A 14,602-nucleotide genomic window follows, 5' to 3' on the forward strand; every position below is an offset into this window, starting at 1 on the left:
ATTATGATTAATCGAATTTTAGTTGTTGTTGTAAAAGTATTTTTCACTTTTGGTCCCTAGAATTGGGTTGTCTGTGATTCCTAGATTTAGGGTTGGGTTGTTTATGAGATTTTGTTGACTTTTATGTAGCTTCCATTGATAGTCTGTCTGCTCTCAAGAATTGTTGTTGAAATATTTCACAATTGTTTCACATTATAGTTTACATTCAGTACTTCAATGGACATTCTTAGAAACACAAAGGCATACTTAACTGTTATTTACAATTGATGGATATTTGTCCTTATCCTGTTTGTTGTTAACACAATGTTTCAGCTGATATACCCTCCAGCCGTCATCAGGTGTCTTGCAGAAATTTCGAACCTGGGTTTTCATTTCCAAAGTATTTTTCGATGTTGTTGTTATCATTATCATTATTATTATTCAGGTCACTGCCTGGAATCAAACTTGGAATCTTGGGGTTAGTAGCCTGTGCTCTTAACCAGTACGCCATATGCCCTTGACCTGAATAATAATAATAATAATGATATCAAAAAATACCTTAGGAATGAGAACCCAGGTTCGAAATTTCCCCAAGACACCTGATGAAGGCTGGAGGGTGTTATATTAACAACAAACAAGATGAAGACAAATATTCGTCAACTGTAAATAATGTACACAATTCCTCATCTCTTATAATAATAATGAAATTATTGTATACAGTGCTCAGGTGCACCACAACTTGTCAGAAAGTGCATATAAAGTACATGCAGTAATGTCTTATACTTAACCCTGTCCTGATGTTATAGCAAGAATAGCCTAAACATCATCTCAACTGGATTCTTGTTAAAATGTTAAAGATGATAAAATACTAAAAACAGCCAACCGATTACATTGCAGCTTTGTCTTCAAGTGTCGTTTGTGATTCCTTGTTAATGATGTCCCCCATGGCTGTTGTTTACGTTTTTCAATTGCCCCTCCTCTCCAAGTTTTGGGAGGAGGCGAGCATGAGATGAACCCTGTCCTTCACATGGTAAACAAGCAAGGCTTAGACTCTTTGCAGGTGAGGAGATTGTGTTGATGATATCCTTTGAAGAGTTTACCTTTAATGCAGACAATGAGAATAATTTTGGACAATCAGACAGGTGAAAATAATGAGAAAAGTAATGATTCAGATGAACAAATCCAGTCATTGAGAGGAAACGGGCCTCTTAATTCTTATTCTCCTGAATTTTGTTTCTGTGTCTTTGTGCATTACTTTTCCCGCAATTGTTACTCTTGAGCTGTGTAAGCAATCATTTATTTTTTTGTTGAGGAACCCAGGTGGAGGGTAAAATTAGACACGGGGATCCAGGTCTTAGAGGGTTAAAGATATAGACATGCATAAAGATCCTTCATCGTTGTATAAGCTGACTGAGTAGGTAAGGCCATTCATCTGTCTTCTCCTAGGTTATGAGTTCAAACCACTGCAGGCATATTTTGTGTTTGTTTTTGAAGAGAACACTCTAGTTTATGTGACATGTTACCTGGATGTTGGTAATTAATGTATCGGATCACCTGAGAAGAATGTTATATTGGTAACTTATTCCAGAGAGGAATTATTTCTCATTGGTTTATTGTCATGAAATCAAAATTCAAAGTTTTCCATTCTGGGTGGGCAGTGGGGTTTATTCCACCTCCTTCTTCTATTGTTGCTGACCAAAGCAGCACAGTTTTCTGAATTTGACCACCTTCTCAACATCAAATGTGAATTCTTAAATTTTTAGCAAAAGATTTCCAGATGAATGCTTTCCTCTTTGTCATTTAAATCCTGCTTTGAACCATTTCAGTGAGAAAATAAAAAAAAAGACATATTCCAAACTGATGACAATCATTGATAATGATTAAAGATTAATCTAACCATGATAGATGAATATTGGCTTGAACTAGTCAAGTACTTTTGAGTTTCTCTCCAAATTTTAAACACGAAATTGGTTTTAAACTCTGCATCTAAGAAACATTCTCATTTAGTCTTAGAATTCTTCTGTTATCTGGAGAAGCAGTTTCTCTGTCTGTGTCATGCTTGAGTAAGTTGTGGTTAATATTTGTTTATATTTTGGCAATAAATGTGTAAATGTCACCTATTTGCATGTTTTTGTTGTTGAATGCATATAATGTGCTTGATAATAATAATAATAATCAAATCTCCTTCGCTAACATCAGACTAAGGTTGCATGAACTGTATTCATTAACAGCACCATTACCTGTTGCTACAGCCTGACCAGAGTATTACACACCCACACCACACACACACACACAGTGAAACAGTTTTGTTTCAGTTTTGATATAAATACAACTTGGTAAGGCAGTGACTTTGCATAAAGATTACCCTGATGTGTATTACTGCTAGTTTTCACATGTATATATTATGTGTGTATATATATATATATATCTGGAGGCGCAATGGCCCAGTGGTTAGGGCAGCAGACTCGCGGTCGTAGGATCGCAGTTTCGATTCCCAGACCGGGCGTTGTGAGTGTTTATTGAGCGAAAACACTTAAAAGCTCCACGAGGCTCCGGCAGGGGGTGGTGGCAATCCCTACTGTACTTTTGCGCCACAACTTTCTCTCACTCTTTCTTCTGTTGGCCTGCTCGCTTAGCCAGCAGGGTGGCGTCATTTGAAGGCTAAAACAATGCGAATGCATTGTGACCAGCGATGTGTAGCAACATCTGATAGCCTGGTTGGTCACGGTGATCATGTGATATATATATGATGGATTCTCCGTTGGTTTCGATGTATGAAAATCTGACAATCTGCACTTTCTTTGTCAGTTATAATGCTTATGTCGAATGATATTTGAGTCCTGCCAATGAGTTGCGAAGAAGCCTGCAGATGGTTCAAGTATGAAGATTACGAGTCAGTGCAGGCAGAATATTTGCAGCAGCTTTTCTCCTTTGCCTTGCACTCTTATTGAAACAAAGTCTCTTCTATCATTTTGACACAACAATCTCCATTTTGTTTGCTCCAAGGCTGTTTGCTCAAAGATGTGAGCTATATCAACTGCTGAGAGGGAACTCTTCAGCTTGTCCTTATATCTGATCCACGGTTCACCAACTATCAAGCTGATTGTACGTGAGGACTTTGTGTATTCTTTCATCACTCATTCTTATGACATGGCCAGCCCAGCACAACTGCAACTGCATATGTCCTTCTACTTAACTGTTATTTTGCACATTATTTACATATGATGGATATTTGTCCTCATCTTGTTTGTCGTTAACACAACGTTTTGGCTGATATACCCTCCAGCCTTCATCAGGTTCGAAATTTCCCCCAAGACACCTGATAAAGGCTGGAGGGTTTATCAGCCGAAACGTTGTGTTAGCAACAAACAAGATGAAGACAAATATCTGTCAAATATAAATAATGTAAATAATTCCTCATCTCTTAAATATAGAACTGTGTTATTTTGCAGTGAACTGGTTCTGAGTCCCAGTTATGCGGTCCGTTGTATGTATTAGTGAACCAGAATTTTTGCTCTCTGGTAATAAAATATACTTACTTCATCATCATCATCATCGTCGTTTAGCGTCCGTTTTCCATGCTAGCATGGTTACTTATGAATGCTAAATGCACACGTGTGTGCACACAAAAGCCAGCCATTTAATGAATTCAAATTGCTCCCCTCAGAAGACTTGGATAGCAATGTTATAAATAATATAAATAATATCAAAAGTTGATGATTTTGGTAAATGGTAAACAGTTATCAGAATGGAGTTCCGTTTTGGGTTAACCCTTTAACATTCATATTCTCCTGACAAAGGTAATACTTATTTATTCACATTGTTTTTAATTAATCCTGTATTATCTTGTAGCTTTGAGATTGTAATGATGTGATTGTCTATTCTTGGGAATTACACATTGTAGGGTAGGTGGAAAGTGCCAGACCTGGCTGCTTTAAACACAAAACAGAATATTTGGGCTGGATTTGGGTGGTTTAAATGCTAAAGGCTCGAATGTTTTGTCAGTAAGTATACAGAAAATGGTTTCCAAATGAATTTTGTTTGAAACTGTAGAGAACTCCCCCATTGTTTTGTAATTAAAAAAAAAAAGAATTGTAATAAAATGATTGTTTTTGTTTTTGTCTTTATCTCAGATATTAACTTTGACGAGTTCTTAACTATGTACAAGCACCTGTTTGAATATTGTAAAAAGGTTGTCCTGAAAAGTTACGTTTTGGAAGAGAAAAATATTGGTGAAACCCCTGCTGTTAAAAATAACAAACTTCCTGCTGTAAATAATTCCACAAATAGAACTTTGGACCATAAATTGGGAAATGGTTTTACTAAGGTAAAAGAATAATGCATCTCTTTTGTTGTCTGAGTGTTTAAATGTTTAACTTTTGTCACTGGAACTCCTGCAACAGGTGGTTTTGAAGAATTTCTATTTGAAAGACAAACTGGATGAATTTGGTAGTTCTGCAGAAGGAATTGCCAAGAATTGCCCCAATTAAAGATGAGTTGGTAATGAATATCGTATCCTGATGCCTTCATTTGGTCAACAGGCATTTATGGTTGTAAAAGCATGGGCTCTGGACAAATCTGAAGAGAAATGTGGGTGTGTGGAAGATGTTAGTAGTTTCTTACGAAGGTGCCCATGCTGATAGGGTGCCAAGAACACCATCCGAGCGTGATCGTTGCCAGAGCAGCCAACTGGCTCCGTGCCAGTGGCATGTAAAAGGGCGCCATTCGAGCGTGATCGTTACTAACATCGCCTTACTGGCACCTGTGCCGGTGGCATGTATAAAAAGATTCGAGCGAGGTCATTGCCAGTACCGCCTGACTGGCCCTGTGCCAGTGGCACGTAAAAAGCACCCACTACACTCTCGGAGTGGTTGGCGTTAGGAAGGGCATCCAGCTGTAGAAACTCTGCCAGATCAAGATTGGAGCCTGGTGCAGCCATCTGGTTCGCCAGCCCTCAGTCAAAATCGTCCAACCCATGCTAGCATGGAAGGTGGACGCTAAACGATGATGATGATGATCATCAGTCAAATGAATAGGTTGTTAGAATAAGTAGGTGAAAGACAACAATTCTTGGACTTTGTGAAGCAAATAACAAAAACTTGTCTATTAAAGCCTTATTTGAAGAGGCAAACATTTGGAAAATATTATCTTGGAGGGAAAAGGAGAGGAGAAGTAGATGAAGAGGCAAGCAAAGAATGCAATGGAAGAGCCATATCGTGAGTTGGTTGGACAGGAGGGGCAGCTAGAGAACTTGCGCCTAATTGGAAAGATTTTTGGTGTAGTTTCAACAACGCACTAGAGGTGTATGATACATGATTCTTTCCGACTTTTTTTTTTCTTATGAGAACTTACATTTGAATGATGTTGGGTGACACTGTAAATATTGGATAATGAAGGAACATATTTTGTTGGAATTCAGAATTGCAGATCTCTAAGAGCCAAATTCCAGGCGTGTGCAGGGATGCCATTCATTCTGCAAGCTTTACCATCCTGGATTGATTTGAGGGCATCTTGCAGTTCTTTCCAACTAGATTGGTATTACCCTCAGCAGTTCCTGGAGGTTTACCTCGAAGATGTTCAATGTGAACTCTGGGAAGCTTGCAATATCGTACACCATCAAAAAGTCAATAGATAACTGGAGAGACACTTGATTAATACCAATACCCAAGAAAGGAGACTTGGCTATTACAAAGAACTGCTGTGGCATTACACACTCTCCCTAATTGCAGTTAAAATCTACCATTTGATGCTGTTGAAAAGAATCGGTCAAGTTTGAGAAAATTCTTCAGAAGAATCAGAACAATTTTCGTCCAAATAGATCTATGATAAATAAGGACAAATCCTTAAAATTAAGAGAAACGTTTAAAGAAGAGAAGATAGCAGCTGTACTACTTTTTGTAGATTTCACAAAAGTTCGATCTGAAGTGGGGAAAATGCAGCAGTTATTGCTAGTTTATGGCATTCTTGGAGAAACTATGACTTGCTATAATCGTGTCATGTCATAACACTAACGCTGAGGCTTGTTCTGATGAGGTAAACATTAATTTCTTCAAGATCACTACAAGAAACCTGATGTACGCTTCACAAAAGCAAGGGAGGCAACTCTGTTGTTAAGTCAACATTATTAACTCCCTTACATCAGCCTTTAACCTTCGATCGTGCTTAAGAATTTGTTATTTCGATGTTGACACCACCACCACCACCATCGTCCCCTCCGTCCTTCCACCAGCAATAATAAGATAAGCGAATGACATTCTGCGGCCGAACCAACGCATATTAGTATATTCATAAAGTGGTGCTCCAGCATGGCATGGCTTCAGTGACTGAAACCACGAAAAGAATTTAAAAAAAAAATGTGGGAAATATTAGAAGAATATGGGAAATAGATTCTGTGAGAACCAGCTTAAAGAATTAATTTTGTGACTGAGATAGAAAAAAGAGAGGGATGAAAGACATCACATCACTGTGATTATGTTTGTGCTAAAGACTGAAGAAAGCTGCTGTACAAAACCATTATAAAGCCTGTCTATTTGTAGATGTCTGTATCTCTAAACTGAGTTTGTTGCAGTACTGTGTGGTGGTGGGGGGAGTATTGCTGGTGTATTTGATTAGTGTGACTAGAATCCAGTTTCTTTACCAGAAAAAAGCCCTTTAATTAAATACTAATCTCTGTTTTTCGTGGGCGTGTGTGTGTATGTGTGTGTACACATTGGCATTTAATTAAAATGGTAATGGACAGTAGATTTGCTCTCAGGTTACATCACTTTATGTTCCGATTTCAAATTCATTGCACAAAAGTAAAAATAACAAAACAAAACAAAAAAAAAAAACCCACGATGTCAGCCTGGCATAAATTCCATTTGTAGAAATGGTTTACCAAAGTACATAATGTAGAATACTGAAGCTGATCAGAGTTTGTCTCTCTGAAATCTCATTCTCTCAGCCCAAGAAAAAGTTTTATAAAACAACTGACTTTCAAGAACATCAGCTGAAAGCAAAAGTATATTGTTTCACTCAAATAGGAAACAATTAACCCCTGAATAGTAACAACAACTTCCAGACCCCTTGTTTATGTTTGTAGAAGTTGGGATGTGTACTTTGTTACTACAAAATATTCTGTTCATTGAACAGAACAATATTTCGACCCCCCCCCCCCCGCTTCAGCTCGTCTTTCTGAGATTAGAGTACGAGTCGGGAAGCAAGAGAGAATTTGATGATGCTTCGCAAGATATTTGGCCTGGTGCCAGGTTTAGTAAAAAGCAGCCAGTCCACTCTGTAAAATGGTTGGCATTAGGAAGGACATCAAACTGTAGAAACCATTCCGAAACAGACACTAGAATCTGGTGTAGTCCTCTGGTTTCCCAGCTCTCGTTATAAACTGTCCAACCCATGCCCGCATGGAAAATGAATGTTAAATGATGAGGAATTACCTTTATGCACTGAATAACATCATTACCCTCCCCCAAGCAGCAGCAGCGTTCAAGAATTTGGACCTGTAGATCTCCATTTCCAGCGACTTTGAGAACCACCTCCCAGTGGTGTCGGGCGTCAATGAAGAGCCCTCGACTACAAGATGACCAAAGTCTTTTTTTTTTTTTATCCAAGGTCTGAGGTCTCCCGCCCCTAAGCCCTAGACCATCACCTAATCACCCTTACCCGTCTTGTTGCTTAACAACAACAGCAGCAGCAGCAGCAATTTGTAATGATTGTTCCATTTTGTAAGACTTCCATTGTTTTATATATGTTGCTATGTTTGTTTTGTTTTTTTTTGTTCTAGATGTCATAAGTAACCAAGTGCCCCAACCAACACACACATAAAACAATTGGTAAAACATAACATAGCATTGTAAGTAATTGGGAAATCTATTGTGTTTATACCGTCTCTGATTCGGCAACCATCAACAACCTACAACGACGAGGGTTCCCGTTGATCCCATCAACGGAACATCCTGCTCGTTGAATCAATGTACAAGTGGCTGAGCGCTCCACAGACACATGTACCCTTAACGTAGTTCTTAGGGAGATTCATTGTGATGCAGAATGGGAAAAGGCTGGCCCTTTGTAATTACAGGTACAACTCCTTTTTGCCAGCTGAGTGGATCTGGAGCCATATGAAATAAAGTGTCTTGCTCAAGAGCACACCATGCTGCCAGGGATCGAACTCACCACCTTATGATCGTGAATCTAACACCCCAACCAGTAAGCCACATACTTTCATGTGATATATTCCACTTGATATCCAACATGAGTGAAGGTGCATGACTCAGTGGTTAGAGCGTCGAGCTTATGATCGTGAGGTTGTGAGCTCGAATCCCAGACCGGGCTGCGTGTTCTTGAGCAAGACACTTTATTTCACGTTGCTTCAGTTCGCTCAGCTGTAGAAATGAGTTGCAATGTCACAGGTGCCAAGCTGTATCGGCCCCTTGCCTTTCCCTTGGATAACATCAGTGGTGTAGAGAGGGGAGGCCGGTATGCATGGGTGACTGCTGGTCTTCCATAAACAACCTTGCCCGGACTTGTGCCTGGGTAACTTTCTAGGTGCAGTCCCATGGTCTGTGTCATGACCGAAGGGGGTCTCAGATCCAGTATGATTATCAAATAACCCTAATCCCTGGCTAACTGTAAACAATTACTCCAAGCTGTTGTTGTGGTAAGCAGGGGGAGTGTTGTAAAATTGATGAATGTTTTGTTGGCTCAGTTCAACTCTTGCGATTGATAAAGGTGTTGGAACTTCATCAGTCTTGTAACTTAGGTCAACTTTGTTGTTGATCTAAAAACGAAATTGAACAAATTACATTGGATGATGTAGTTCTAGATAGACTATGCACGGGGAAATGATGGGATGGTCACAGCTGGAATATTTTTGAGCATAGGTCTGACTTGGAGCTATAAACAGCAATTGATAGAATAGGGTTTTAAATCTCACAAGGAGTGATATTCAGCAACAGTACTTCGTAGTAAAGATTGTTTGCCAACATAACATGGCAGTCCTGGTTTAGGATGAATGTTGCTGTAATTTAGCCCCAGGAGACATTGTCTCCAGCGTGTTATACTACACAATCTGTGTCCTTATATTTTCAAACACCCCCCACTCAGCTCAAAACAATGTCTATGTATCGCAATTTCCTGGTTATTCTGTACTGATGAAGGGAAATAACCTGGAAATCGGGATACACAGATATTGTTTTGAGGTGAGTGGGGGTGCTAGATTCCCTTGTTCGAAAATATAAGGACACAGATCGTGTTGTAAAACCAGCTGGAGATGATGTCTACTGGGGCTAAATTACAGCAACATTAGTCCTAAACCAGGACTGCCATGAGCTGAGTTGTTTTCCCTTCTGTGGGAATGTTCTTGGAAAAGGTTCTGTGTATAAGCACCGAAGCAAAATCTTTGGTCACTAAATCTTAAATGTGAATATGGAAGCAGGAACATCTTTTAGATATTGGATTTCCTCTGTTATTCTTTAAGTTTTCTTGTCATCAATAGATAATGGAAGTAAGGTTGTTTTTTTTTTTCTTTTCTCCTTTTTCTTTATTGGTAAACGTTTCCCAATATTGATCTTTCTATATTGCGTGATTTCTTCTCTAAAAGAAGAAATGGTCTATTAATGATTCAGCCATTTTATGGCACCGCAAGAATTTGTAACTGGTCACACAACACAGAATGTCTTTGTTTGCATTTCAGTGTGTGTGTGTGTGTGTGTGTGTAGATGTGTGTGTGTGTGTGTAGATGTGTGTGTGTGTGTAGATGTGTGTGATGGGATTAATAACAGAACTATTTGACTATCTTTGCTTTCTTTTTTATATTATTCCTAAATATTTACTTTTGTTTTTGTTGTGTATTTAGACTTTCCTGTTTTTTATTTTATTTTTCATTATTGTTTTCTATTTCATTCTGGTGTTTGCTGTTCAGAATTCCTGTTCAACTTCTTACCTGGGTGTGTTTTCTATGAGGCTGAGTCAAAAAGTAATGTCATTTTGTTTAGGACAGGTATAATTACCAACACAGGAACATGTATCATACATCAAAATGAAGCTGGTCCTCTGTGGATCACATCCTTACTTCTCAACCTAGTCACTGTTTCTCTCAATAGCAATGTTCCACCTTCGAATGAGAACATGTATCCTTGCCCCATAATATTCTGTTGACTGTTCTGTGAGCCATTTCTTCACTACAGTTTTCACTTCCTCATCACTGGAATGATGTTTGCCTCTCAAAACCTCTTTCATGGGATTGAAGAGATGATAGTCCGGTGAAGAGGAAGTGAAAACTGTAGTGAAGAAGTAACTCAAAATCAACAGAATTTTACGGGGCAAGGATACATGCTCTCATTCGAAGGTGGAACATTGCTATTGAGAGAAATGGTGACTATGTTGAAAAGTAGGGATGTGATCCACAGAGGACCAGCTTCATTTTGATTTATGATACATGTTCTTGTGTTGGTAGTTATACCTGTCCTAAACAAAATGGCTTTACTTTTTGATTGACCTTTGATTGTACAACCAACTGCAAAGTGGTTTGTAACTTTGGTACAGAACCACCTTTTATTAGAGATTAGTGAAGCATTGGGGGAGTCATAATCAGCTGAATCACCCTTGCTGTATTACTGGTGCTCAGTCTGGTCTTTACATTTGTACTCAGTGACCTGTCATCTCTGCTCTTGCCCTTAATATAATCCTCCTCTTGTCACTCCTAATACACTTCACTCCTCTGAACTCCCACGACTATTGCTCTCTACCCATAGCTCCTCCCCTGCAACGATATTTGAGCACACCTATGATCAAAAACATTCCATATAACCATCCCAGCTTTTTCAGGACTGTCTAAGACTGGATTATTTGTTTTTTCTCTTATTTAATGTTGTTGAGTGTAGTTTGAGAGGTATTTGGTTGTTTTTTCTGGCATGTCAAAAGACTACATAAAAGTCTCCTTTTCTTTAAGATAGAATTGGTGAAACTAACTCTGAGTGTAGATATTATTATTATTGTTATTATTATTATTTGCTTAAAAAAAAGATTTACATACAAATTACACTTGGTGTTCTTTTTAAAAATATTGCTGAAATAAGTTCAGATCCATTTGGGTATCACAAACATAAAGGTAGTTCTGCTGTGTGTGTGTGTGTGTGTGTGTGTGTGTGTGTGTGCGTGTGCGCACGCGCATGCGTGCGTGAGAAACCGCAAGTCACAAAGTTCTCCATTGACAAGCTTCAAATATTTGTGTCGAGATGTCTCTTGAACATCTTCAGGGTGGTGATGGCAAAACAAACTCTCAAACAAAACCAGCAACCCCTTGAAACCCAGATCAAGAAAAGTAAATAGGGTTTGGCTGTGGGAACCCTTTTCCAATATTACAAAGCATGACCTCTGATTGGCATCTGTTGGGAAATGGAAGCACGGCAGACCTAGAACAACATGGAAACAGTCTACAGAAACTGAAGCATTGATGAGTTGGGGATAGGGAATTGGTTTGTTCTTTTGTATCATCATCATCATCATTTAACATCCGTTTTCCATGCTAGCATGGGTTGGACAGTTTGACCGGAGTCTGATAAGCCATGGAGGCTGCACCAGGCTCTAGTCTGATTTGGCAGAGTTTCTACAGCTGGATGCGCTTCCTAACGCCAATCACTCCGTGAGTGTAGTCGGTGCTTTTAACATGCCACCGGCACGGGGGCCAGAGCAGGCTGGCAAATGGCCACGATCGGTTGGTGCTTTTACGTGCCACTGACACGGACGCCAGTCAGGCAGCGCTGGCATCTGCCACATTCGGACGGTGCTTTTTACGTGTCACTGGCACGGGTGTCTTAACAATTTCCAATTGAATTTTATCTGGCATCTGCCATGTTTGGACGGTTGTATGTTTTGAAAATTAAGGAAATGTGTTTTGAAAAAAGTTAATGGTGTATTTTCATTTTTAATGAAATGTTGTCAACATAATATCTTTGTTTGCTTGTCTCCAACAGTTCGATGGTTCTGTGAACAGGAAAGCAGACTCTTTCAGTTTATCGTCTGATTGGAATAATATCAAAAGCTCCGACTCAAAAGCTCTCACTCAACAGTCAATGTCCCTGAACAGTTTATTGCCAGACACTCCAGAAGAGGACCCTTTCTTTGATGATCCCTTTCTACCTACATCTCCCGGACTCAAAGCATTAAGTCGGTGAGTGGTTTTATGTCGTGGCTTTCGTGATTTGTCCACTTCGATCATTTCATCGCTTTGTTTTTTCAATATATTGACTTTGTTTTCATAATATTCAGCTTCACCACAGAAAAAAAAAACACCAAAAAAAAAAACAAAACATTTACTAAATTTTGGATCCTGATCATTTCCAGATTATATTTCATTTGGTCAATTTGTTTTCGTAACTATCAGCTGCTTTCTGTATGTGATATCTATTTTAATTATGTTTCACAAAGAACACTGTTATAATTAGTGTGGTGATTAACACTAGGTTTTTAATTGGCAAATAATTTAATGGAGGATTTTCCATTAAAGCTGCACAAAACTGTTTGACATTCTTTGTTTACATCAAAACCAAACAAGAACCAACTGGAATCCCCAATGGCTTTCATTGTTCCACACCAAACTCTTCTCTGTCTTTGACTGGATTTTAACCATCGAAATTGTTTGCAAGCTAATTGTGTCTACAAATACACCCCTGTACTCCACCCTGTGTATTGCTATACACTATACCAGTGGGTCCTAATCTGGGGTCCATCACCTCCTGGTGGTTTGCAGACCCATGGGCGTTTGCTGACTCCTGGTGGTCTGCAAAAGGTAGTACTGGGTGGGGGTGGGGTGTCCATGAACTAAATCGAAAATTTTATATGTATGATGATGTATGCTTAAGGAGAAGCATGTTAAAAGGGGTCTGTGGGGAAAACTCAGATAAAATGGTTGGGAATCACTTGGGAACCACTGCACTACATATTCATCATCATAATCATCATCATCGTTGTTTAATGTCTGCTTTCCATGCTGGCATGGGTTGGACAGTTTGACTGAGAACTTGTAAGCCAGAAGGCTGCACCAGGCTCAATCTGATCTGGCAAAGTTTCTACAGCTGGATTCCCTTCCTAACACCAACCACTCCGAGAGTGCAGTGGGTGCTTTTATGTGCCACTGGCACAAGGACCAGTCAGGCAGTACTAGTAACGACCATGCTCAAGAGGTGTTTTTCATGTGCCACCTGCACAGGAGCCAGTCTTGCGGCATTGGCAACGATCATGCATCATGCTCGGATGTGCTTTTAACGTTCCACTGGCACGAGTACCAATCGGGCAGTACTGTCATCGGCCACGTCAGCCATTTTGATTTGATTTAATTAAGTGCCTTCATTATTTCTAGATTAATTCTAACGAGCACTGGCCCCTTGAAATTGTCCAGTCTTTTATCTGAATGTTTATTTTGAATGGTTGGTTGTTTTTTTGTTCTTCTTCCTCTTTGCCATCAGCCACGATGACAAATATCCTGGTGGTGCCCTGGGGCTGATTCTGCAAATGAAATGAAAGTGTCTTGGGTTGAAACCCAGAGTTCCATCCGATCAGCTCTGTTACCATTTTCTTCATGAAAGAAAGATCTGGGAGTTCAGTTCTGCACTGAGCACATTCAACCTTTTCCCAAGCCGACTGATATGGGGGTGGGGGTATCTACGTTGCTCGACCAGCTAGAAATAGCAACCAAATATCCCTTGTCTCACAGTCTTCTGGTCATTTCCAAAGTAAAGAAACAATGGATAGATGCACTATCTGAATATAAGATGGGATGGTCGTAGCCAGAATGTCTTTGATCATCTGCTCAAATAGGGCTGACTGGTATTTAATTGACAATAATTTGAATTAATGAGGTTTAAAATAGTTGAACTTGTTTATGAGGTGGAGGGAGTCCACAAAGGAGTGTTGTAGGATCATGATGGTCGTGTCAGATCCCTCAACTTGCTAGAAATAGAAAACAAATTCCCCTCATATTATACCCTACTACTCTTCAAAATAAAATGGAAGATAAAGGTACATTGAATAATGTGGTCCTTGATAAACTGTGCCTAAAAATGAGGAGGAGAGATGTTCATGGTTGGGATGTTCATGGTTGGGATGCCTTTCATCATACTTATTTAACTAAGGTTAATCTGGTATGAAATAATACCACCACCACAGCCACCACCACTGCCAACAACAACAACAACACCACCACCACCACCACCACAAGTATTTGAAAGGCAATGTTGATCTTGATAAGATTTGAACTCTGAATTAAAGGGCTTTCGCTAACTACCACTATTCAATTTGTCTGAATAATAATAATAATGGTTTCAAATTTTGCCACAATTTTTGGGGCGGGGATAAGTCGATTACATCGACCCAGTGATGCAAGGTAAAGTCGACCTCAGTGGAATTTGAACTCAGAATGTAGCAGTGGATGAAATGCTGCTAAGCATTTTGTCCACCGTGCTGACGATTTTGCCAGCTCACTCCCTTAATAATAAATGCTCTGATACTGCACCAGGCAGTGGTTCTCATGGCTTAAATGCCCTGATGCAGTACCAAGCAGTGGCTTTCATGGCTTCTGATCTTAACTGATTGGAAGTGTTATCATGTACATTGTTTTGTCTTGATATAAAAG

The 14,602-nt window shown here is 39.4% G+C and overlaps 1 protein-coding gene across 2 annotated transcripts in view; it reads left to right on the plus strand.

Annotated features, from left to right (window-relative positions):
* LOC115227774 overlaps positions 1-12,369 on the plus strand; it is a 45,227-nt gene extending 32,858 nt beyond the window's left edge. For both annotated transcript variants that reach the window (XM_029798507.2, XM_029798508.2), the window contains 2 exons: positions 4,113-4,306; positions 11,946-12,369. In XM_029798507.2, coding sequence (XP_029654367.1) covers positions 4,113-4,306; positions 11,946-12,146 — 395 coding nt within the window. In that variant the 3' untranslated portion in view covers positions 12,147-12,369. The remainder of the gene's footprint in view (positions 1-4,112; positions 4,307-11,945) is intronic.
* The last annotated feature ends 2,233 nt before the right edge of the window (positions 12,370-14,602 follow it).

Source organism: Octopus sinensis, unplaced genomic scaffold (assembly GCF_006345805.1).
Source record: "Octopus sinensis unplaced genomic scaffold, ASM634580v1 Contig07123, whole genome shotgun sequence".
NCBI classification, from domain to species: domain Eukaryota; kingdom Metazoa; phylum Mollusca; class Cephalopoda; order Octopoda; family Octopodidae; genus Octopus; species Octopus sinensis.